We start from the raw sequence: 26366 nt of genomic DNA on the forward strand, positions 1-26366 counted from the left end.
TAAAAAATATAAAAAATCTACTATTAATATCAACTGATGTCGTCATACATCAAGAATATTAGTAAAGGTGTTTATGATTTTTATTCTTTCAGGATGTGGACAACATCTACTATGTCCAGAATTGTCGGGAATTCAACCTCCTGGATTTCAGTCATCTGGAAAACAGAGATTTGGCCTTATCAGTGGCTGCACTTTCCTTCAACCAATGGTTCACCAAGATCTCCAGCAAAGACCTCAAATTGGTAAACATTTTAGCCACATCTTGGTCTGTTTCTCCAGGTCCAGTTGGAGAGCTCACTGTCTCATGTTATCACTCTCTATCCCTGAGTACTGCTCTCTCTGGGCCTGTCATGACTGTCTGTACGTGTTGGCAGTGTGAGCTGATGATGGGATCCTGTGGCTGACCTAACTGGCAGCCTGGTCTAGGCTGCAGGGGCTAGCAGGGCTTATCAACAGTCCTCACATGTACACACAGACTGTTGTGCCCTGGAGGCAGGGCACGATAATGACTTCATAATCTAGCTACTTTTGTGTTAGTGATACTGGAGTGCCTTTAGGCAATCACATGGCTATGATGGAGTTCAGACGAAATGACCTTCATGATAAGGGAGAGAAGCTGTCTGGAACTGCACAGATGTAGTTATATTTGACAGGAAAATGTATTTAAGGTGGTTTGCAACCAGAGAAAAGGGCTGACACTGAAGATGGAGATCATATGGAGATTCTCATTGAGATTAGATTTCCTGTCAGTGTATGGAGGTGGGATGTCTAATGATTCAATAGAAATCAGAGAAATAATAATCCCCCTCTGTATCTATCCGCAGAGCTCAGAGGTCCAAGAGCAGGTTCTCTTCATGATCAACAGATCCTCCACCTTGGAGGAGGTGTATCTAGAGGGATGTGGGCTCAAACTGTGAGTAGTCTACTACCTGATACACCTTCACCTCATTAAAAAAATCCCTTACTCCCTCCCTCTCTACCTCCCTCCTTCTCCCCCAAAACAGCCTACCTGGTGCCAGAAGCACAGAGGAAGTGGGAAATCTTTTGATTTATGTGATTGGTTGACACTTTATTATTCATTTTAGTTCACAGGAATAACTATTTTTCATTCCTCTTTCTCTCTCCTTGCCCTTCCTCTTGTAGGGATTTTGCAGTGAAGATGGCCTGTGCCCTGCGAGATCACACCTGCTCCGCCATCCACATCATCAACCTGTCAGCCAATCACATAGAGGACAAAGGCAAGCATTTAGTTACCATTGAAAACGTTTTAGGTTTGTCAATGTCCATTGCTAGTGTTCCCTGGAATGGCTAGTGACTACTCATCTGCTCATGTGTGTAACGTTGTGATATCTGTCATCAGGTGTGACAGCTCTCAGTCAGGAACTGGAGAATCTGCCCAATGGTCTCACCCAGCTGTCCCTCTCCAGGATTAGTTTCTCTCACAAAGGTACATTCCAACTCTTCTGTCTGCTGCACCCTTTTGCATGTCCATCTTTCACAAAGATGTGAATGTAATGTCTTTTACATATTCTATTAAAAGCATGCTTGACTACTTGGGTTGCTTTTGTTAGTGCTACATACTGTGAATAAGTAGAGATCCATGCAGCTTCTTTTCTCTCTCTGATTCCTTTCCCTCCCTTTCATCTATCCAGGTCTAGGAAATCTGACTCGGGCGTTATGGCAGAACAAGGCCTTCTCCAGCTCTCTGTGTCACCTGGACCTGTCAGGGAATACAGGCATTTTGGCTACAGAGGAAGCTGTGGTGAGTGCGGGGGCAGCACTTGTTTTCAGTTCACTTCTTAGAATTCAGTCTCGCTCGCTCCATACACTATTACACTTGAGTAAAGCTCCATACTGTAGGCACTGCTAATCTCAGCTAAATGCATTTTGTAATGTATAGGGTGTATCTATGGAACATTAACTCTGTGGTTATATTCAGTAATGGGTTGTCTAGAGGTTATTTGACAAAGGGAGTTTGTTTTGCCAGTACAGTCTCAAGTGACAGGATATGCATGCTACTTGATACTGATATGTGACAGGATATGCATGCTACTTGATACTGATATGTGACAGGATATGCATGCTACTTGATACTGATATGTGACAGGATATGCATGCTACTTGATACTGATATGTGACAGGATATGCATGCTACTTGATACTGATATGTGACAGGATATGCATGCTACTTGATACTGATATGTGACAGGATATGCATGCGATATGTGACAGGATATGCATGATATCTGATATGTGACAGGATATGTGACAGGATATGCATTCTACTTGATACTGATATGTGACAGGATATGCATGCTACTTGATACTGATATGTGACAGGATATGCATGCTACTTGATACTGATATGTGACAGGATATGCATGCTACTTGATACTGATATGTGACAGGATATGCATGCTACTTGATACTGATATGACTTAATGATACAGGAGGAATCTCAATCAGAGTAAATGTATTACTCCACTGTACAGTATTGAATTGAGTTGCCCTGTAGTTGGGTTTGGCTCTAGTCTACAGGACCATAGCACTGAATAGCTTTACATCTTTACCTGTCAGAACCTGTTTAAGTTCCTGTCTGGGACCAATGCTGTATCTTACCTGGACCTGAGTGGCACAGACTGCCCTGTGGACACTGTAAGTGGCCTTTGCCCTTTCACCTCCAGCCAGTTTCTGTCATATTCATCAACTTAAAATACACAACCTGATCTGCTTTTCGATGTCACATGTTTGTGCCAATGTGAACCAATGAACCTTTACATCCCCAACTTCCTTCTCTCCCTAGCTGTTTGTATCTCTGTCAGCAGGCTGCTGCCCCAACCTGGCCCACCTCAACCTGTCCAGAAACTCCTTCTCCCACAGGTGAGCTCCCTGCCATCTGTCATCTCTGACTAGTGTTGTCCAACCCGTCCACTGACCTGTCTCTGTCCCCAGGAAGGTGAGGGAAGTGACGAGGACCGTAAAGGAATTCTTCAGTAAGAGCAATGAGCTCAGATACGTGGGATTGGCAGGAACCAAACTACCCCCAGAGGCTCTCAGGTGAGCACTGATGGAATGTTAAACCAGTGCATGCCAAACAGAATGTGATGCCTACTTATAATTATATGTTTGCATTTTGATTGACATTTGTGTATACTGCTGTTTGATACGCATATTTTTGTGGTGAAATGAACCCAATCGGTCTTGTATGCAGATTGTTGTTGCAGGGTCTTGCCACAAATACCCATCTGTGTGGGCTGGAGCTAGACCTGAGTGGCTGTGAGGTACCTATATATATATATATATATAAACACACACACACACACACACGTTGTCGTGGAAACTCAGTACTGAGAGAGATTTGGTCATTTCTTCAAATAATCACGATTTAATATTGATTAATTATTGCTATAATGAGGCCCCCCCCCCCTGAGTAACCTAACCTTTACACATTTTTCTATCGCAATGTATTGTACACACACATGCACGCCATTCACTTTTTTTTATCATCACGAACCAGGTAGCTGAGCTAGGTTTTGTCTGGCTGATAATCATGTGTATTATATGTGCAGCTGGGGTCTGCTGGAGCCCAGGTGATTCAGGAGCACATCTTTGAAGCCAAGGCCATCAGCAGTCTGGACCTCTCTGACAATGGTATGATTCCTCACCTCACCCATTTTCTCTCTCGCTCTCTCTCCTTCTCACCTTTTCTCCTCTCTCTCGCTCTATGAATCGGATGCTCTCTCATTTTCTTCCTACCAGGAGAGAGTACAGGGAGGTGTGTGTGTTAGGTGGTGCCAGCAGGTGATAAATCACACACAATTCAGATAATATAACATACATTATTCTCTGTGTGTGTGTCTCATGGGATGATCCCCTGCTCTATAGCACAATGAGGAGAGGCCAGGACCAGCCCAGCCTCACCAAGGGGGAGTGGAGGGGGCTGAAGGGCTGTTCTGGGAACTGTTCAGGGGGACTCAGGGGGACCAGTGTGTGGGCATCATTATGATCAAACCCCTTCACTAGAGTTGAATATTCTGTATACATTTCTGAGCAGGAATCTCAAAGGGCAACCGAATGCTGCAGGCAATTTATATTCAAGGCCAAAGAAAACATTTGGTTTTCCATTAATAATATGAAATGTGAAGTACCTGTTTTTTCTGCGTTATTATTATAACTAGGCATACTTTTGGAACTACCAATAGATATGAGAAAATACCATTCTCTTCTCTTACTATGATCTACAGTAGCTTGCGAAAGTATTCATCCCCCTTTGGCATTTTTCCTATTTGATTGCCTTACAACCTGGAATTTAAATGATTTTTGGGGGGCGTTTGTATCATTTGATTTACACAACAGGCCTACCACTTTAAAGATGCAACATATTTGTTATTGTGAAACAAACAAGAAATGAGACAAAAAAAACAGAACTTGAGCGTACATAACTATTCACCCCATACTATTCACCTCCCCAAAGTCAATACTTTGTAGAGCCATCTTTTGTCACAATTACAGCTGCAAGTCTCTTGGGGTATGTCTCAATAAGCTTGGCATATCAAGCCATTATGATTTTTGCCCATTCTTCAAGGCTAAACTGCTCCAGCTCCTTCAAGTCGGGTTCTGCTGGTGTACAGCAATATTTAAGTCATTCCACAGATTCTCAATTGGATTGAGGCTAGGCCATTCCAAGACATTTAAACGTTTCCCAAATGTTTCGCAACCACTCGAGTGTTGTTTTAGCAGTATGCTTAGGGTCATTGTCCTGCTGGAAGGTGAACCGCCGTCCCAGTCTCAAATCTGTGGAAGACTGAAACAGGTTTCCCTCAAGAATTTCCCTGTATTTAGCACCATCATTCCTTCAATTCTGACCAGTTTCCAAGTCCCTGTCGATGAAAAACATCCCCACAGCATGATGCTGCCACCCCCATGATTCACTGTGGGGATGTTGTTCTCGGAGTGATGTGAGGTGTTGGGTTTGTGCCAGACATAGCATTTTCCTTGATGGCCAAAAAGCTAAATTTTAGTCTCATCTGACCAGAATACCTTATTCAATATGTTTGGGGAGTCTCCCACATACCTTTTGGCAAACATCAAATGTGTTTGCTTATTTTTTTCTTTAATAAGCAATGGCTTTTTTTCTGGGCACACTTCCGTAAAGCCCAGCTCTGTGGAGTGTACGGCTTAAAGTGGTCCTATGGACAGATACTCCGATCTCTGCTGTGGAGCTTTGCAGCTCGTTCAGGGTTATCTTTGGTCTCTTTGTTGCCTCTCTGATTAATGCCCTCCTTGCCTGGTCCATGAGTTTTGGTGGGCGGCCCTCTCTTGGCAGGTTTGTTGTGGTGCCATATTCTTTCATTTTTGAATAATAGATTTAATGGTGCTCCGTCGGATGTTCAAAGTTTTGAATATTTTTTTATACCCAAACCATGATCTGTGCTTCTCCACAACTTTGTGGCAAAGAGGGTGAATCCATATGCACAAGTTTTTGAAAAGTTATTTTTTAAATTTCACTTCACCAATTTGGACTATTTTGTGTATGTCCATTACATGAAATCCAAATAAATATCAATTTAAATTACAGGTTGTAATGCAACAAAATAGGAAAAACACCAAGGGGGATGAATACTTTTGCAGGCACTGTAATTTTAAACCTGGTTCTGAAAACACAGTCAAAAGCTGGACCGCTGAGAATAGCTCAAATCATGTTATTTCTGGAACAGGCAGATCAGGCAGGCAGGGCTCCCAGCCTCCATGCAGCACTGAGGAGTGACCAAGGGCAGACACATCAGTGTCAGTCAGAATAGACAGAGCACTTCTGGGACACTGAGGGTCCTGCACCTGCCTGTCTCCCAACCAATTTCCTCATCCATATTAATCCGGTACAGACAGAGCTTGGACAACAATTTATAATGAAGAGCGGCGGTGTATTACTGTAACCATGTAGCATGAACACTTCTGGGGATCACACCGACATCACACTGACCAAGACTATGATGATGTGGTACAATCTCCTACACTAGCCAGTGGCTCAGATATAGAGACCATTCGTTTTCATGGAGCATGCACCTTTCAAAAGGCTCCTGGGAATCCTAATTGGTGAATTTATGACTGAGTAGGCTCAACATAAATTGAGCTGACATGAGATGGCTTCCTCAAAGCATACAGATATACAGCATGCAGAATGTCTACTCTTCCACAGTGAGTTACTGATATACATCTCTCTCCTCTCAGGTTTTGAGAGTGACATGGTCACCTTGGTGCTGTCCATCGGTCGTAGTCACTCCATTCGCCATCTGGCATTGGGACGCAACTTTGCCATGAAGTCCAGGTCAGTAATTAAATCTGTCAGAACCACTGTTTTATATTCATCTACCTGTCAGCTGTCTCTTCACACTCTCTCTCTCTCTCTGTCTCTCTCTCTCTCTATCTCTCCCCACAGAGCTCTAACAGATGTCCTACAGCGTATCGTCCAGCTCATTCAGGAGGAGGAGTGTGTGAGTGCTTGATTTCAGTGCATTCTGAAAGTATTCTGACCCCTTGACTTTTTCCATATTTTGTCATGTTACAGCCTTATTCTAAAATTGATTGAATAAAAAATGTCCTCATCAATCTACACACAATACCCATTCATGACAAAGCGAAAAACAGGTTTTTAGAAATTTTTGCTAATTTGTAAAAATGACAAAAACCGATACCTTATTTACATAAGTATTCAGACACTTTGATATGAGACTTTAAATTGAGCTCAGGTGCACCCTGTTTCCATTGATCATCATTGGGATGTTTCTACAACTTGATTATGGTAAATTCAATTGATTGGGCAAGATTTGGAAAGGCACACACCTGTCTATATAAGGTCCCACAGTTGACAGTGCATGTCAGAGCAAAAGCCAAGCCGTGACATCAAAGGAAATGTCTGTAGAGCTCCGAGACAGGATTGTGTCGAGGCACAGATCTGGGGAATGGGACCAAAAAATGTCTGCAGCATTGAAGGTCCCCAACAACACACTGGCCTCCATCATTCTTAAATGGAAGAAGTTTAGATCCACTCTTCCTAGAGCTGGCCGCCCGGCCAAACTGAGCAATCGGGGGAGAAGGGCCTTGGTCAGGGAGGTGACCAAGAACCCGATGGTCACTCTGAAAGAGCTCCAGAGTTCCTCTGTGGAGATGGGAGAACCTTCCACAAGGACAGCCATCTCTGCAGCACTTCACCAATCAGGTTTTTATGGACTGGCCAGACGGAAGCCACTATTCAGTAAAAGGCACATGACAGCCTGCTTGGAGTTTTCCAAAAGGCACCTAAAGACTCTGACCATGAGAAACAAGATTCTCTGGTCTGATGAAACCAAGATTGAACTCTTTGGCCTGAATGCCAAGTATCTGGAGGAAACCTGGCACCATCCCTACGGTGAAGCACGGTGGAGGCAGCATCATGCTGTGGGGATGTTTTTTAGCGGCAGTGACTGGGAGACTAGTCAGAATCGAAGGAAAGCTGAACGGAGCAAAGTACAGAGAGATCCTTGATGAAAACCTGGTCCACAGTGCTCAGAATCTCAGACTGGGGCGAAGGTTCACCTTCCATCAGGACAATGATACTAAGCACACGGCCAAGACAACGCAGGAGTAGATTCAGGACAAGTCTCTGAATGCCCTTGAGTGGTCCAGCCAGAGGCCGGACTTGAATCTGATCGAACATATCTGGAGAGACCTGAAAATAGCTGTGCAGCGACGTTCCCAATCCAACCTGACAGAGCTTGTGAGGATCTGCAGAAGAATGGGAGAAACTCCCCAAATACAGGTGTGCCAAGCTTGTAGCATCATACCCAAGAAGACTCAATGCTGTAATCGCTGCCAAAGGTGCTTCAACAAAGTACTGAGTAAAGGTTCTGAAAACTTATGTAAATGGCATATTTCAGCTTTTTTTATATACATTAGTAAAACATTTTTACCCTGTTTTTCCTTTGTTTGTAAAATGATGAGGAAAATAAACAATTTAATCCGTTTTAGAATAAGGCATAACCAAATGTGGAAAAAGTCCAGGGGTATGAATACCTTCTGAATGCACTGTACATAGGGCAGAAGCCTCGAAGTTAGAGGATGAGTAACCTGGTGGTAGACGGCTAGTGACAGTGACTAAGTTCAGAGCAGGGTACTGGGTGGAGACCAGCTGTGATTGCTATTTAACAGTCTGATAGCCTTGAGATAGAAGCTGTCTCTCGGTCCCAGCTTTAATGCACCTGTTCTGACCTCGCCTTCTGGGTTGTAGTATTCTCCTGTTCCCTGCTAGGAGAGCTTTGTAATGATGGAGGCTCTGTGGAAGCATAGTCCTCTGGGACCTCCCCTTGAGTGAAAGAAAGTATTTTAATTACCCCAAATCCTTCTCCAGCGAGACGAGGCCCACCTCAGTAATTCACATTGAGCAGCTGAGACTCGTACAGTATACAAGGCTCATTGAAATCAGGCAGACATTTTCTCTGAGTATCAAAGAGCCAGATGTCAGGCTGAAGGTCATGTAATCCAACTGAAGTTTTATCAGGCCCAGAGCCCCAGACTCTGGGCTCTGATTGGACAGATCAGATCAGTGGTGTATGTGTGTGTGTGCATGTGTGTGTGCCATGCCCACAGCCCCTGGAGTCTCTGTCAGTGTGCGACTCCAAGCTGAAGACAGGCACCACCATCCTCATCAACAGCCTGGGTTGCAATGCCAGCCTCACTAAGCTAGACATCAGTGGCAACTGCATCGGAGACACTGGAGCCAAGATGCTGGCCAAGGCCTTACTCATCAACACTAAACTCAGGTAACCTAGCTATAATCCAACGTAACCATAAACTGACCTGCCCCAACCTTGCCTACCCTAGCCTCAATCTGGAATTATATAACCATGAACTAACCATCACCTGACCTGCCCAGTGTATATCTCTACACAGGACTCTGGTCTGGGACAGGAACAATGTGACAGCCAGGGGATTTCTGGATGTGGCCAATGCTCTAGAGAGGTAATTCATAGAGAGGAAGAGTCTCAGTCCATCAAATAGGAATATTGCCTAAAAGATAACGTTACCCCTCTTTTCCTGCCTTTGATTGGTTGATTAATTCCTTATTCTTTTCTCTCTGTGTGTATGCATAAACACAGGAACTTCACACTGCAGCACATATCCATCCCCATGAATGATGTCACACACGGGTATCGTAACAGTCCCGAGAAGACAGAGGAGGCTCTGCAGAAGGTGAGATTGGGTTGTCCACGAGGTGCATGATAAAAAGGGATGTCTGAGTCACCCTGGTATAAAACACCTGTTGTGTCCAGATCCAGTCGTGTCTGATCAGGAACAGCCAGAGAAAGTCTGCAAGCCCAGACCAGATACTAAACCTCCAACAGGGCCTGAAGACCGTACGCTCTGAACAGGTGGGTCAGTCCTTGTTCTTGGAGGCAACAGAAATATACACTGAGTGTACAAAACATTAGGAACACCTGCTCTTTCCATGACATAGACTGATCAGGTGAATCCAGGTAAAAGCTTTGATCCCTTATAGATGTCACCTGTTAATTCCACTTCAATCAGTGTAGATGAAGGGAAGGAAACAGATTAAAGAAGGATTTTTAAGCCGATTGAGACATGGATTGTGTATGTGTGCCATTCAGAGGGTGAGTGGACAAGACAAGAGATTTAAGTGCCTTTGAACAGGGTATGGTAGTAGGTCCCAGGCGCACCAGTTTGAGTGTCAAGAACTGCAATGCTGCTGGGTTTTCACGCTCAACAATTTCCTGTGTGTATTAATGGTTCACCACCCAAAGGACATCTAGCCAACATGATACAACTGTAGGAAGCATTTGAGTCAACATGTGCCAGCATCCTTGTGGAATGCTTTTGACACCTTGTAGAGTCCATGCCCATTGAGGCTGTTATGGGGGCAAAAGGGGGTGCAACTCAATATTAGGAAGGTGTTCCTAATTTTTTTGTGCACTCAGTGTATTAGTGTCTGTTAGTGTCTGTATGTATGAGGGTCTGTTCCTTTCCCATAGTCCTACATTTCAGGCACAATTGCCATTCTCACCCTGTGTCTGTCTGTCTTCATCTCAGCTGGTTCAAGGTCTGTGTCAGAGGTTACAGGAGAGTGTCCGACCTTTAGCCCCCTGCAATATACAGGAAGTGCAGTCAGACATATTGGCTGCAGAGGAAGTGCTTCATAATACTAAAACCTCCATTATGGTAAGGTATCTTTGAGTCCCACTGATACAAAAGGTTCATTTATGTTTTTGAAAGGTCTAGATTCAACATAAACATCCAATGCCTAATAATGAAGGATTTTGAGAATGGTGAAATATCACTAATAAGTTTGTGTTCAACCTCTAGCTATTGCCTTCACTTTATGATCTGGTGAAGACACCCTCTAGTGGTGCAATGCTGCAACACATACTGAATGACACAGCCAAAACAGTCACCAACGAAATAACAGAGGAGATTCAGGTAATACTGCCATTTTTGTTTCTGCATCATGTGTGTGAACAATGTATATGAGGCACATGGTATCAATGTCAGTTACCAACCACTGTTGACGATCAACATTCAGACAAATTGAAGAGATATGTCTAAACCTGCAACGTGTGGTAGGGAAAGTCTCAGGAGAGGTCATCCAGGTGACTGGTATGCCATGTGTGTTCCAGGAGCTGGCTCAGGCCTTGTTGCAGTCAGCCCAGACCCTCTGTCCTAGGGTCACCCACAGGTCAAGTGTCTGTGAGCAGCTGGCTGACTGTGTGGCTAAGAAGTCCAGACAGACAGCTCTGTTCATCCAGGACACCTTCATGCAGCATATAGGAGAACTCATCAGTAACAAACTAAGGTAAACAGCTGAATACACCCACATCCACCGTGAAACAAAAACACAGCTCATGAAGAACACAAACAGTTACATCGTACATAATCCTTGTTGTTTTGTGTCATGCTCATGGAATTTTTCCACCCAGTGCCTCCCACATCTCTCATTAAGCTCACTGGTGTTGCTTAGGATTTACTTCTCCCCTTCCAATATTTCTTTGTTTTTCATTTCTTTTTCAGTGAACTCAAACTGTCAGTTAGTGTCTCCTTGGTGGAAAGTATCATTGATGAGGTTCTGCTGGACTTGTCTGTGGCTCAGCAGAAATTGGTGAGAGAGAGAGGGAGAGAGTGTGTGTGTGTGCCAAGCACACACTGGGAGAAGTTAAGCTACACTACATCTACCCTTAAGAAAAATACAGTTTACTTAACAAAAGTTGTTCCCTACATACAAACTACTTTGTGATAAATGATCATATCCAAATTTGAAATGTCTTAGACAACAAATTGCAAGAACAGATCACAGAATGCGTCATTTAGCCTATTAAACAGAAAAACTGTTTCATGTAAGAACTAGACAGGTCTGATGACGGGTCATATTTTATTTTAGCAAAAATGTAGTGTGAGGCTTCCAATAGATAGCTACACCTATACATGGAAAAACAAGTTATTAACTACTGAAAACACTGAGTTCAACTACCACCAAACTACTGCATAATGTAGTTAAATTACTAGTTGAACTATGTATTTCCCTACTCCGCAACACTCGTTGTGTTGGGTGTGTTTGATTAGTATAACTGGTCACCACCCTCCCTCACCTCAGGACCGTCATATGAGGGAGCAGACCACCTCTGGACTCAAAACCAACGTCCCTCATCTACGAGTGGTAGACCATGACTTCCCCATGGATGATGTAAGAGCTCTAACATAGCCCCTCTCTAAAACACACACAACCCACCATACTAAACAGTATATGCTGTACCATTGTACCAGTCTACACAAGTATCTACATGACCTGCATTAGTTCTTGTTTAATACAACTATCTGAATTTCTCTCTCTTTCTCAGTATGTTCCTGTCATTTGGAGGAGCAGCATCCACTCCAAGAGTATCCGTCCAGCACCCTCAGTGAAAAGTAAGAACCAGGCTTGTCATCAGTCTAATTCTGATTTATTATACAGACTTTTTAGTAGGAGAGCTTGGAGTCTGGGATGAAACTAGGCAGATTGATTACAGTGTTAATCAGGTTTAGTTATTGGCAGCAGTCTGCTACAGCAAAATGCCCTTGACCTGTGATGTCAGCAGCTGCAATCAACCGCCACTGTGATTGGCTTAGAAAAAGGTTTCAACCAGAATTCACAGTTGAAAAGGTCAGGGGTCGTGTCTAAAGCATTTAATTATCCAGTGAGGAGTGAGCTCTAACAAAAGAGGGTCAGAAGGGCAGTAACATGAAAATAATGGAGCAGTCACAACAGAGGGAGATTCCACTAGAGCAATATGTTTCTGGATTGTTCTGCGTAAATCCCTTTAGTGCAATGTGCTCTTAAGTACATCCCAAATCAGATTTAGAACCAGTCAAAATGTGTCAGTGTGTTACACTCCTTCTGTGAGTAGAAAATAACACTGCACTTTTTATCTCCTTGTCTGTGGAAAACTCTGTCAAGAGGCACCTTTAAGCCCATGTGTTTTACTGAACGTGAAGGGGTTATTGCTTATGTGTGTCATTCATGCAGCCCGGAACACTTGAGGGGCTGTCCCCCAATGCGTCTTGGGATTTCCCCCTCCTTGTGATAGTGCTGTGTCAGGGTGCTGTAGGGTTAAGGTCCCATATCGGAGGGGAGATTCTGGGGGGCGGTGATGGAGGTGGTAGGGGGGTTAATACTCTAGCCTCAACAAAAGATAATCAGCTGCCTGTCCAATAAAAAGGGCTGTGGTTAACTGGAGCATGGCCGGGTTACTTTCAGACCACTGAACCTCACTTGGGGGGACAGGGGAGGGAGGGAGAGGGGGGCACCGGCTTACAACTATTGTACAACACCCCCCCCCCTCCTTTGCCACTCTCTCCAGCCGTCCTGCTCTGCCGCTACCTGCAATCTCTCTCTCCCCATCTCTCTTGCACCATCTCTTTTTTTGCTCTCTCCCTCTCGTCCGTCATTTAGATTCAGTGTTGTAAATCTGTCTGATTAGTCTCCTCTCTACTCTGATGTTGAGCCTATATCTATTGTCATCCGTCGGACTCCTCTTCCATCCATATTTTCTGTTTGTAGCTCTCTGATTTTTTTTGTCTCTCCTCCCCCTTTCTTCATCAATGGTCTCTCAATCACTATTCTCAGCTTGTCCTCTCTCTCTCTCCCTCCCTCTCCCCCATTATATCTTACATCCCCTCCCAGTTTATTATCTCCACGTTATACATCGTTGCCCTATTTTTACATGCATCCTATCATACGTCCTGTGCCTTTGTGTGTTGGTACCATTCCCTCTCTCTCTCCTCCTCTCTCTCTGTCTCTCTCTCTCTGTCCTCCTCTCTGTCCCCCTCTCTCTGTCTCTCTCTCTCTCTCTCTCTCTCGTGTTTCTCTCTCTGCAGGTCTCCTGGATGTGGACTCGGAGCAGCAGGCAAGAGAGAGCATGCATTATCAGCAGGAAGGAGCATGGGTAGGAGGGAATGTGCAGGCGCTGTCGTCAACGACGACACTGTCAGTCACAGTGGGAGGCCAGCTGAAATCCGAAGGCCCCTCCCACACAGGGAGAGAGGCGGATGCTGCTCCTGCTCCTGCAGCTGCTGCGGCTCTTAGCAACAGTGAGCCCCGGCGCCCTGAGCCCGCAGATCCTCAGGCCCCTATGGACCTGCCCATCGACTGCCACACACTGAGGCACTACACCCGCTCCAGGCCCAGACCCAACCGTCGGAACAGCAAGCCGCCCAGCAAGACCCAGGTAAGAGGCAACACGATGAGCACCATGGAGGATGGGGATGGAGGGAAGAAAGGCACAGACAGAAGAAGAGAGACTGGGTGGGATGCAGGGAGAGGCTAATCAATTGTAGCGACAGAGTTGCTTTCTGACAGAAGGCTGGATGAGAAGGGATGGCGAGAAAGAGAGATGAGGGAAGAGAAATCAGGGGAGAGCAGAGAGGATGGTGATAGAGGGGGAGGGAAGAGAAATCAGGGGAGAGCAGAGAGGATGGTGATAGAGGGGGAGGGAAGAGAGAAATCAGGGGAGAGCAGAGAGGATGGTGATAGAGGGGGAGGGAAGAAGAGTTGTGATGGCGGTATTCAGGTTATTGCAGCCGCAGCAGCAGAGGCAGTGTCAGTGGCTTGCAGCTCTGGGCATTCTCTCTACATCTCCCTCCTTCCCTCTCTCTGTCGATCTGATTCTATTTCATCGTCTTGTCAGTGCTGCTGCTGTTGATGTGTTGAGGAGCCATTTCTGTGTGTTTTCTCCATATTTCCCCTGCATTAACGGCGGCCCTGTGGTTCTCAGTGGTGGACTGGGGGCTGTCAGAACAGGGCGCTCTCCCCACACTGATTCTGGATGGCTCTGCTCTATGTGACTGCTGTAGCATTTTAATTATTCATGTTTTCACATCAAGGAGTGCTCCCTCTCTTTCACTATCGCTCTCCTGTCAATGCCCTTAGGAGAATCCCTCTTTTTACAGTGTAATATTGTTAAGGATTGTCAATGGGAACTGGTTGTGCACATGTGTGGGTGTGTGCCTGTGGGTATGTGTTTGCATGTATATATTCATCGTCGTGTTTGATTAGAATGTCTCAATGTTCAGCTGGTGCTTGGTGATGATTGATGGAGGTCTAGTGGTCTGTCTGTCTGTGAGTGTGTGTATTTTCCTCTGACACTGTCTGTTTTGCCAACTGATCAAAGACGGCTCTCTGTTATGTGTGAAAAACAATGCTGCAGCCATCTTATAAGCAGCACTTGTTCAAAATAAATGGTTTTCTTTGTAACATCATCTGTGTGCGTCTGTGTTTTGTGTGTCTGTTGTTGTTAGTGCTGCTACATTGGTGTTGTAGTGTGATTCATTGTTGGTGTAGTAACAAGGGAATTATTGTTCTTATTGCAGGTAACACTGTGCAATGGAATGTTTCCCAATACCACATTAACTGGGTGTCTGTATCCCCTGTGTTGTCATTACTGGAACACAGTGTCTACACTTTGTTATTTAGACTGTATTCAAGGTGCCCCATTCTGTACTTCTGTATTTCCAGTGCTGTCGCTGGTTACCTGTGTGTCTGTAATACGATTGAAACAGTATTTCCAGTGCTGATGTCTGTGGCCACCTGTTTTCCTGAATAGTGATTGAAACAGTCCTGGGACCTGTGTGCCTGTAATACAATTGAAACAGTTTATTCATTGCTATTGTCCATGGTTACCTGTGCTTCTGTATAGTAATTGTTCATGCAGTTCATCCCTATGTGGTTATCTGAGCCTCTGGGGTCACTATGCAGTCAGGAAGGACGGGCGGCCAGCTCAGATCAGAGATTTTCTGGAGAGGACGACACTACTCCTCAGTTACCACAGAGATGAGAGGCAGATAGAACCGCTTTACCCTTCTATGGAAAAGGCAGTTCACATATACTTGAAGCTAAGTGTTATGTAGCAGAATTTCTAGTTTGTTTTGTGTCTGGATCTATAGGTTTTTATGAACATAAAACATGCATGTGTATCACAAGTAGGTTTGTCTAATGTGCATGTTGATAATGTAGCTAGTTGGCCTGGTGAAATAAGGGGCCAGGTGGTGGTTGTAGCTTGGAGGGCTGCTGGCTGTGTTGACTGTGGGAAAGGAAAGGGCAGGGTGAACTGTCGCTTTGCTGTAACACTCACTGTGGTTGGTGGAGGTGGTGGGACCGCTCCTCCTTCTGGGTGTGCCTACTGCCTGGCCCACTTTGAATATGCTCACATGACTATCGACTGTATATTATTCCTGCTGTAGAAAAATGTAAAACAATCTGCTTTGGGTTTTTATGTAACAGCATTCCTCCCCAGAAAATGTCTTGCTGCGGAGAGAGAGCTTCTTGTTGTCATGAGGTTTGCTCATAAACCATTCACTTGCCATCACTTAGTGCAATGTTGAAGCCAAAGCACAGCCAGTCCAGTGCTATAGACAGACTAGCAGTTGAATTCTGCAAATGGTGGGAACTCCTACTGAATGATGCTCTGGGAATATGGGTGAGACCATTCCTTTGAAATCCAAGATATCATATTACCAAACATATGTCAGTGATTTCTCTTAGATTTGATGCTCACGGTTAATTGACTTATAGAATTAGATTGAAATATCATTGAATGAGCAGAGCCCTCTACCTACATTGACATGTACTGTATGTGGGAAAAGGCCACCTATTGATGTCCTATTTACCATAATAGAAAATACACTGCAAAGACAATACTACATTATGAAGAAACCAATGGACACACCCCTACCACACAGTCTATCAGTAACTGTTGCTATGCTAGATATATGAAAGTGTTAGTGTGTCGTCATCAATGGAAACACCATCCTTGTGCTTTATGGCAAGTATTTTTCTCTTCCTAAAGATAGAGTGATGGGGATCGTTGCTCTCTGATTGGCTGGGAGGTACTAAATTATTTATAATCCATTTCTCATGCGGCGTGGCACACCATTTGCATACATTTGTTATTGCTGTTCTGCAGTGGGTTGGTTCTCCTGCTCTCTGTAACCACAGCGCCTAAAGGCCTCTCTCCTCCCTCAGTCTGTTCTGCAGTGGGTTGGTTCTCCTGCTCTCTGTAACCACAGCGCCTAAAGGCCTCTCTCCTCCCTCAGTCTATTCAGCAGCAGCTGCACTCATAGACTGGCTAAATACAGAACATCGTCTCAGACACTGAGACACTGAGAAAACAGTCCTCGCCTTCACTCTCTTTCCACCCCTGAAAATTGTCAGCCAATACTACCTGTCAAAATATTGTGCACTGCCTGTTTGTATTTGAGTAAGCGACAGACAACCATTAAGAGATTGCTCTTCCCACCAGCCTGCTAAATAACAGTGAATAATGAATCTTTTAAATCATCACCGTATGATCCAAACTAAAGAGCTGCTCTTCAGACTGGAACAGAGGAGAGAGTGGTGGTGGTGAAGGGGGTGTCTGAGAGATATAATTATATTGTGGAGGATCAGGGAGAGGATGGGGGCTGAGGGGTTGTGTTCTCTGCTGGGACCTGAAGCACAGATGTGCCTGCTGCAGACACACACACTAATGGTCTATAGAATCGAGAGGATGATCTATTGTGTGTGTGTGTGCGTACGGATGCGGGTTTGTTCATAAACATATATTTTTCTCTATAGCATATCTGTTGGCAAGCATCATAATCAGTATGTGTACTGTGAGTGTACTCAGCCTACACTATTCAGTCACACAATGGTATTACCATAAGCATCCGCCAAGCCTCTCTCTCTGTGCGTGTGCGTGTGCGTGTGTGTGTGTGTGCAGGAGCAGGCAGCTGAGAGTGAAGAGAATGGAGCCAATGAGACCATTGGCAGGGTGGATGAGGGAGTAGAGGAGTTCTTCACTAAGAAGATCATCCATGATGACCATCTGTAAGTATCCATATAGTAAACCTCCAAGTGAATACACCTTTCCATACTAATACAGATATGGTATGGATGTACTGCATGCACCCCCACTAAACAAACCAACTAACACTGGCTCTCTGCACCCCCACTAAACAAACCAACTAACACTGGCTCTCTGCACCCCCACTAAATTAACCAACTAACACTGGCTCTCTGCACCCACACTAAACAAACCAACTAACACTGGCTCTCTGCACCCACACTAAACAAACCAACTAACACTGGCTCTCTGCACATGCATGTTCCCACACTCTCCACGAAGACTGACAGACTGACAGGCAATACACACAATGCATATGTACTGTACAAACAGAAAGATAACAGAATGTTTTCGCAGAATGTTTGTCTACTGTAGTTGAAAATGATGTATCCCAAATACACAGCATCCCACTGATCCCATCCCAATAGCCACAACATCCCATCACTAGATAGTGTGAACACTGAACAAGCACCACCACTGAATGGAGACTCAGAAGTGTTGTTGCTGTTTTGTGCTTCACCTCAATTGCAGAAAAGCGCAGAGGGAGGAGATCCTTGACAAAGCACAACCCATAGAGTTGACTTCCACCACCCCTGCCCCTCCCAGCACGTCTGCCCCGGTCCCGCTCCCCTCCAGCACCACCTCCTCTAGCACCTCTTCCTCCTCCGCGACTGAAACAACCACCCTTTCCTCCGCCCCCTCCAAAAACATCAAGAAGAAGTTTGGGGACTTCTTCGCCTTCAAGAAAGGCCGTGCCAGCCGGGGGGCGAAGGGCGAGGTTTGCCCAGAGGGCAAGGTCAAAAAGACCTCCATTGCAGATCTAATCAGACCACTCAGGGAGGCAAAAGAGAAGGAAAAAGAGAGGGAGCGAGACAAAAAGGGGAAATTGGAAGAGGAGAGGGGTGCTAAGGCCACCAGTGTTAATGATTCTGATGCCACCACAACAGTAAGAGCAGCAGAGGACAACACCATGGCCTCCGCCACTCCCTCTGACGTCGCCACTACATCCGCCTCCCTTCCCACCAGTGCCTATGCCCAGGAGAAGGGGACCCCCATGTCCCCCAGCGCTCTGACCCCCAGCCCCGTCATCAGCCCTATTGGGGGGTTCTTGGTGGAGAGGGAGAAGAGCCGGACTCTAGAGAAGAGCAGGACCCCAGATGGAGAGCGGAGGCTGAAGGCCACACGGCGCTCCCTCAGGGATGGGAAGTCCCAGTCCCTCATCCTGCTGACAGGCCTGGAGGATGGCACTGCCACACATGGAAAGGTAGGTACCACTCTGCACTAGTCAGAAAGCACATAGAACCAATCTGTGATAAACAAAATGCACATCATTTAGATATGCCTTTGGTCATCCTCTTCCAGAAACACGCATCTGAGAGCACATCCAGCCTTGAGCAGCGTCTCCACGTCATGCTCCACCGCATGGGGGTGGCCAAGACACCTCCTGCAGACACAAAGACCAGCCAGGTGTGTGTGTTAATGTGTGATATGAATAGTTGAGGACCACCCTTCCTGTTCTCTACTTGACTATTTCCTTTCTGTTCTGAGCACACAGCTGTAGTGGGATTCATTAAGGATTACAGTACCTTTGTGACATTAATGTAATGTGGCATGGCCTTGAATGTCTCAGTATAGTACCTGATGGTGAGGGTGTGACAGCCTCTGTATTGTAAATTATTTAATAGGACTTATCCACTGCAGCCTGCATTTTCAGTCCAGGTAGGAGCACATAGGAGGATAACTCAAGAATAACATTGTCTTCTATCCCCTTGTAGAACAAAGAAGAGGAGCTGAGAAAAGCCAACTCAGAGGGTAAGACTCTCCCCACTCCTCCTCAGCTGTGTGTCTGGGATCTGGGACTTCCTGTTCCTAGCTCCTCTTCACACTGTATGTAGGAGAGAGTGGGGCTGGTTGTCACACTTACTGGTTAGTGTTTTCCTCTCAGGTTGAAATTTATTGTCACAAATCTTGCCCTGGAGGCAGAACTGAGCGATTTCCCCTTAGATAGCCAATTTTGACTTTGCAGCTGGCCTATGTTGTAAAAATAAATGAAAACAAATTAGCTTTTTGGTCTTAATTTAAGGTTAGGCATTAGAGTTAGCTGTGTGGTTAAGGTTAGTGTTAAGGTTAGGTTTAAAATCAGATTGAATGGCTTTGTGGCTGTGCCAGCTTACGGAAATTAAATATATTGAAGATATCTTTTTCATAATAAGATATAACAGTATATTATAACATACCTGTATATATCATTATTAGCCATAATGACAAAAATATATCAAGTATTATAATGAGAATGATTTTAGATTAAAGTGCTAACAGTGTGAATGAAACAATACCCCAATAAAATAACATGTACACACTACCGTTCAAAGGTTTGGGGTCACTTCGAAATGTCCTTGTTTTCCATGAAAACATTGATGAAATTAGTTGCAAAATGAATAGGAAATATTAGTTGCAAAATGAATAGGAAATATAGTCAAGACATTGACAAGGTTATAAATAATCATTTTTAATTGAAATAATAATTTTGCAGCAATTACAGCCTTGCAAACCTTTGGTATTCTAGTCATCAATTTGTTGAGGTAATCTGAAGAGATTTCACCCCATTCTTCCTGAAGGCCCTCCCACAAGTTGGATTGGCTTGATAGGCACTTCTTACGGTCAAGCTGCTCCCACAACAGCTCAATAGGGTTGAGATCCGGTGACTGTGCTGGCCATTCCATTATAGACAGAATACCAGTTGACTGCTTCTTCTCTAAACAGTTCTTGCATAGTTTTGAGCTGTGCTTTGGGTCATTGCCCTGTTGTAGGCCGAAAGTGGCTCCAATTAAGTGCCGTCCACAGGGTATGGCATGGCGTTGCAAAATGGAGTGATAGCCTTCCTTCTTCAAGATCCCTTTTACCCTGTACAAATGTACATAGAAGGAGCAGAGGGTCGGTTTGGGTAGGAGTATTTACTAGCCTCTCGAAGAACTTCATGATGACGAAAGTGAGTGTAACGGGTTGGTAGTCATTCAGTTCCGTTATTTTCACTTTCTTGGACACCGGATGATAGTGGACATCTTGAAGCAGGCCTGAGCTAGAGACAGATTGAAAATGTCCAAAAACACAACAGCTACCTGGTCTGCACATTCTCTGAGGGCACGGCTAGGGATGCCGTCTAGGCCGGTAGCCTTGCAAGGGTTAACAGGTTTGAATGACATAAATATGTCCACCGTGGAGACCGTAAGCACATACAGTGGGGCAAAAAAGTATTTAGTCAGCCACCAATTGTGCAAGTTCTCCCACATAAAAAGATGAGGCCTGTAATTTTCATCATAGGTACACTTCAACTATGATAGACAAATCAGGAAAAAAATCCAGAAAATCACATTGTAGGATTTTTAATGAATTTATTTGCAAATTATTGTGGAAAATAAGTATTTGTTCACCTACAAACAAGCAAGATTTCTGGCTCTCACAGACCTGTAACTTCTTCTTTAAGAGGCTCCTCTGTCCTCCACTCGTTACCTGTATTAATGGCACCTGTTTGAACTTGTTATCAGTATAAAAGACACCTGTCCACAACCTCAAACAGTCACACTCCAAACTCCACTATGGCCAAGACCAAAGAGCTGTCAAAGGACACCAGAAACAAAATTGTAGACCTGCACCAGGCTGGGAAGACTGAATCTGCAATAGGTAAGCAGCTTGGTTTGAAGAAATCAACTGTGGGAGCAATATTAGGAAATGGAAGACATACAAGACCACTGATAATCTCCCTCGATCTGGGGCTCCACACAAGATCTCACCCCGTGGGGTCAAAATGATCACAAGAACGGTGAGCAAAAATACCAGAACCACACGGGGGGACGTAGTGAATGACCTGCAGAGAGCTGGGACCAAAGTAACAAAGCCTACCATCAATAACACACTACGCTGCCAGGGACTCAAATCCTGCAGTGCCAGACGTGTCCCCCTGCTTAAGCCAGTACATGTCCAGGCCCGTCTGAAGTTTGCTAGAGAGCATTTGGATGATCCAGAAGAAGATTGGGAGAATGTCATATGGTCAGATGACACCAAAATTGAACTTTTTGGTAAAATCTCAACTCGTCGTGTTTGGAGGACAAAGAATGCTGAGTTGCATCCAAAGAACACCATACCTACTGTGAAGCATGGGGGTGGAAACATCATGCTTTGGGGCTGTTTTTCTGCAAAGGGACCAGGACGACTGATCCGTGTAAAGGAAAGAATGAATGGGGCCATGTATCGTGAGATTTTGAGTGAAAACCTCCTTCCATCAGCAAGGCCATTGAAGATGAAATGTGGCTGGGTCTTTCAGCATGACAATGATCCCAAACACACCGCCCGGGCAACGAAGGAGTGGCTTCGTAAGAAGCATTTCAAGGTCCTGGAGTGGCCTAGCCAGTCTCCAAATCTCAACCCCATAGAAAATCTTTGGAGGGAGTTGAAAGTCCGTGTTGCCCAGCAACAGCGCCAAAACATCACTGCTCTAGAGGAGATCTGCATGGAGGAATGGGCCAAAATACCAGCAACAGTGTGTGAAAACCTTGTGAAGACTTACAGAAAACGTTTGACCTCTGTCATTGCCAACAAAGGGTATATAACAAAGTATTGAGATGAGTATTTGGTCAATAACAAAAGTTTATTTTCCACCATAATTTGCAAATAAATTCATTAAAAATCCTACAGTGATTTTTCTGGATTTTTTTTTCTCATTTTGTCTGTCATAGTTAGTGTACCTATGATGAAAATACAGGCCTCATCTTTTTAAGAGGGAGAACTTGCATAATTGGTGGCTGACAATACTTTTTTGCCCCACTGTAACTCAAGTTCTCCTCAGAGGCTCTCCTCTGCAGCTCGGTTGTTTTGCATTGGTGTCCGAGACATGACAGACTTTATTTTTGTAATCCTTTATCGTTAGAAGCCTCTGCCACATACGCCTATCCGACCTGTTGAATTGCTCCTCCACGCTGTCCCTATACTTGTCACATGTAGTATATTCAGTGTAGTATATTCATAAGTGAAAAAAGTAAAGCTGTAAACATTTGTGTTAACTCAATGTTTTGTTGAAAACAAGGAATGCTTTTTCAAACAGGAAGAGGCGTGTTTGTGAATGTTGCTGACTCTGTTGGAGAAGCAGGTTCGGAACGGACCAAAACAGAACCAATCATAGACATCCACGTTTCCCAAGTTTTGACACCACAGTATACAGTAGAGCACAACAGAGTACATTCAAGAAAAGTAGTTTATTCAGTAGAGTATATTTCAGTAGAATACAGTATAGTATAATATAATGTATCTCAACTGTACTGTACTCTACTGAATTAAACTCAACTGTACGGTACTCTACTTTGCTGTACTCTACTATACTGAATTAAACTGTACTGTACTCTGCTGAATTAAACTCTACTGTGCTGTACTGTCCAAACTTGTGAAGCATAGAGGGCTTTTCAACATCCAGAAAACAAGTCTTCTATGCATCTTCTCAACGTAATTTAGCTTACTGGGCACATTGTTACAATGGAGATGGTTGTTAGATTGATGTTTTGGTTGCTTATCACAATGTGACAACCATTCCCAATCTTAATTAGCATGCTAATTAAGATGCTAGTTACCACATGGCTTCATCTAGGAACTCACAAATAGGCTTGAAATAAAGCTCTCCCTTTTCTATAAAAAAAGTAATTGTTTATGGATACTCCCATCATACTATTTATTAAAGAAATAACAAGCATATTAATATTTAATTTCACAGATGAAAAATGCAGTTATTCCTCTCACCTCAATGTTTTGTTAGCCTGACCTGAATTGACCAGATGGACACACATTTTTATCTTGAAATTATTACACAGCCACACACACACACACACACACACACACACACACACACACACACTGTGTGGCATCCAACCCCCGGTCTCCCCTACAGATCCTTTCTAGGAAATGTGGCAGCATCTCAGGTTTGCTGTAGACGTGGAGACTAAGTCAACTTAGAGTTGGCTGGTTGCGCTAGATGTCAATGTCTCATCTTATAGTTGTTGAATTGTAGACTGTCAAGTAAAAGTGTTGCTGTGACACTAGTGATGCTAGTATAATGTCAACTGCAGTTGTTGTGCTTCTTGAGTAACCCTTGAAAATACAATGGAACCTATAGATAATATTCCTCTTAATTTTGATTTGATAGAAATGTAAAAAACTGAGCTTATTTCTGTCAAATTCACCTTCCGATGGTGAAGGCCAGTGAGAAGACCAGAGAGGTAAAGGTTAACAGAGAAATCAATCCTACATCTATAAATAAAAATGGTACCTGGAGATGACCGAAATTTAGAGCAGGTCAGAGAGGCTCACGGGAGGTCAGAGCTACACAGACAGGCCAGCCTGGGAGTCATTTCGTCCATCTGTCATTCAGTGCTGGAGGTCAGGGGTCAGTTCACACATCCACTCAGAGGGGAACTCTGCACTATCAGCCAATGGCCTGTGCTCTAAAGGTGACAGTGACAGCGTCCTTTGATGTCTTTTGTGTGGATTTGTTCGTTTTTTCCGTGTCAGGCTGCTTCAATTATGGAGGGTTTGCTATAATCTTCTCTTCTTCTCTTTCTCAGGTGCAATTCTGGACAAAAAACCTGAACCTCCAACCACGTTGATGAAGCCTCGCACTATGTCCACATCAGCTTCAGGTAATTCTGACACTTAAAGCTGGTGAATGGATGTCCACGTAATAAATCCATCCATACTCCAAACCAATATGTAAATGTTATGTTGCAGTAATGACTTCAGTGCTACCGCCCTTCTCTCCTCAGACACCAGGTGGCCAATCAGAGCAGGCCTAACTCCTCTGGAGGCTCTCCGAACAGATAAGCCCCTCCTCCCAGGACGACCCATCGGCCCCCTCCCTCCCAAGCCCACAGTGGCAGCCAAACCCCCTCTCCCTGCCCCCCAGCAGCCCCCTGCTGCAGCTAGGACGTCCCCGGGGTTCCCCCGGCAGCCAAGCAAAGCCACAGGCCCAGAGACCCAGCCAACAGAACCAGAGCCCTCCCAGAGCCAGACCCAGCCCCAGCAGAGGGAGCCCCCCTGCCCCTCCCCCCGCAAGGAGACTCCCCCTGCCCCATCGCCACGCAGGGGACCCTCTGCCCTGGAGAGCAGGGAGCGCTCTGAGAGAGCACAATCAGTTACTGAAGGTACACTTATATACAGTCCTTACCTCTCCTTGGTGACAAAATATATGAGCAGCTTTGGTGTTTTTCTGTCTGAGCAGAAAAAGACCAAGCTGGCTTGTATTTGTATCTTCTCTTTGTCTCTCCAACTCTCTTTGATTATTTGCCTTCCATTATGAGCTTAATATTAAATAATGCAAGAACAGTGAATGCTCAGAGCATAATTACTTCAGTGTCTCTCTCTGTTTTCATATACTGTAATATTTTGTGGATGGCAGCTCCTAATGCACTTGTCTGTATTGGAAAGATTGTTTTACACAATCGAACAGAGCTGAGATCAATCCTGGGAGTCCATTTGCCAGGAGTTGGACTGTATTGGTTTTGACTCAGCAATGCCTAATTCGAATGACTGAATTACCACCACCAATATGTAGCACCCACTCATCTGATGTTATTTGGGTTCAGATTATGGCAGAGGATGGCATCCCAAACATGTGAGCCAAACATGTGTTGGGTAGTGCAATGCCTGGTCTGGTCTTTTTTTTGAACATGAATGTCATTGTGACTCAAGTGTCAAGTGCCTAAACCCACCTCCAGTTATGTTGTGTGTGATTGTGTATCTGAGTCCTGTGTGTCTTGGTCGTCCCCTAGAGAGCCTTCCTAAACCCCGGCCCCGCATGAAGCCCTCTCCCCAGCGGAGAGCTGTGTCTGTCTACGACGACTCTCTCCTCCGAGAACATGCTGCTCTGCTGGACTATGAAGGTGAGCTCAGCAGCAGAGAGAGAGAGAGCACTTCCTGCTGGACACCACAGGCTATTGCAGAGGATCAGAGCCATATAAAGGCTTTACTGTGTGTATACAGTGCCTTTAAAAAGTATTCACACTCCTTGACCATTTCCACATTTTGTTGTGTTACAGCCTGAATTTAACATTATTATTAAATGTAGCTTATGTGTCACTGGCCTACACACACTACGCCATAGTGTCAAAGTGGAAAAACATTGTTTTTAGACATTTTTACAAATTCATAAAAAATTAAAAGCTGAAATGTCTTGAGTCAATAAGTATTCAACCCCTTTGTTATGGCAATCCTAAACAAGTTCAGGAGTAAATATTTGCTTAACAAGTCACATAATAAGTAGCATGGATTCACTCTGTGTGCAATAATAGTGTTTAACATGATTTTTGAGTGACTACTTCATCTCTGTACCCCACACATACAATTATCTGTAAGGTCCCTCAGTCGAGCAGTGAATTTTAAACAGATTCGACCACAAAGACCAGGGAGGTTTTCCAATGCCTCGCAATACACCCAGTTACTACAAAGATACAGGCATCGTTCCTAACTCAGTTGCCGGAGAGGAAAGATACCGCTCAGGGATTTCACCATGAGGCCAATAGTGACTTTAAAACAGTTTAATGGCTGTGATAGGAAAAAAACTGAAGGTGGATCAACAACATTATAGTTACTCCACAATACTAACCTAAATGACAGAATGAAAAGAGGGAAGCCTGTACAGAATACAAATACAATCCAACAAAATACATCACTGAGTACCACTCTTCATATTTTCAAGCATGGTGGTGGCTGCATCATGTTATGGGTATGCTTGTCATCAGCAAGGACTAGGGATTTTTTATGATAAAAATAAACTAAGAGATAAGCACAGGCAACATCCTAGAGGAAAACCTTGTTCAGTCCACTTTCTAACAGACACTGGTAGACAAATTCACCTTTCAGCAGGACAAAAACCTAAAACACAGGTCCAAATATACACTGTAGTAGCTTACCAAGACGACATTGAATGTTCCT

At 44.4% G+C, this 26366-nt stretch overlaps 1 protein-coding gene across 2 annotated transcripts in view; it reads left to right on the forward strand.

Annotated features, from left to right (window-relative positions):
• The window catches only part of LOC135509391 (capping protein, Arp2/3 and myosin-I linker protein 3-like), a 33593-nt gene that overhangs the window by 5755 nt on the left and 1472 nt on the right, over positions 1 to 26366 (forward strand). For both annotated transcript variants that reach the window (XM_064930018.1, XM_064930019.1), the window contains exons 8-37: positions 93 to 242; positions 825 to 913; positions 1144 to 1238; positions 1361 to 1447; positions 1653 to 1762; positions 2578 to 2655; positions 2804 to 2880; positions 2953 to 3057; positions 3212 to 3281; positions 3570 to 3651; positions 6229 to 6325; positions 6437 to 6491; positions 8623 to 8795; positions 8926 to 8994; positions 9132 to 9225; positions 9306 to 9404; positions 10081 to 10209; positions 10354 to 10467; positions 10665 to 10840; positions 11056 to 11143; positions 11636 to 11725; positions 11880 to 11946; positions 13396 to 13745; positions 17274 to 17380; positions 17928 to 18660; positions 18759 to 18863; positions 19172 to 19208; positions 24002 to 24076; positions 24200 to 24577; positions 25205 to 25315. In XM_064930018.1, coding sequence (XP_064786090.1) covers positions 93 to 242; positions 825 to 913; positions 1144 to 1238; positions 1361 to 1447; positions 1653 to 1762; positions 2578 to 2655; positions 2804 to 2880; positions 2953 to 3057; positions 3212 to 3281; positions 3570 to 3651; positions 6229 to 6325; positions 6437 to 6491; positions 8623 to 8795; positions 8926 to 8994; positions 9132 to 9225; positions 9306 to 9404; positions 10081 to 10209; positions 10354 to 10467; positions 10665 to 10840; positions 11056 to 11143; positions 11636 to 11725; positions 11880 to 11946; positions 13396 to 13745; positions 17274 to 17380; positions 17928 to 18660; positions 18759 to 18863; positions 19172 to 19208; positions 24002 to 24076; positions 24200 to 24577; positions 25205 to 25315 — 4090 coding nt within the window. The remainder of the gene's footprint in view (positions 1 to 92; positions 243 to 824; positions 914 to 1143; positions 1239 to 1360; positions 1448 to 1652; positions 1763 to 2577; positions 2656 to 2803; positions 2881 to 2952; positions 3058 to 3211; positions 3282 to 3569; positions 3652 to 6228; positions 6326 to 6436; positions 6492 to 8622; positions 8796 to 8925; positions 8995 to 9131; positions 9226 to 9305; positions 9405 to 10080; positions 10210 to 10353; positions 10468 to 10664; positions 10841 to 11055; positions 11144 to 11635; positions 11726 to 11879; positions 11947 to 13395; positions 13746 to 17273; positions 17381 to 17927; positions 18661 to 18758; positions 18864 to 19171; positions 19209 to 24001; positions 24077 to 24199; positions 24578 to 25204; positions 25316 to 26366) is intronic.

The sequence above is a fragment of the Oncorhynchus masou genome, chromosome 22, assembly GCF_036934945.1.
Source record: "Oncorhynchus masou masou isolate Uvic2021 chromosome 22, UVic_Omas_1.1, whole genome shotgun sequence".
In the NCBI taxonomy this organism is placed as follows: domain Eukaryota; kingdom Metazoa; phylum Chordata; class Actinopteri; order Salmoniformes; family Salmonidae; genus Oncorhynchus; species Oncorhynchus masou.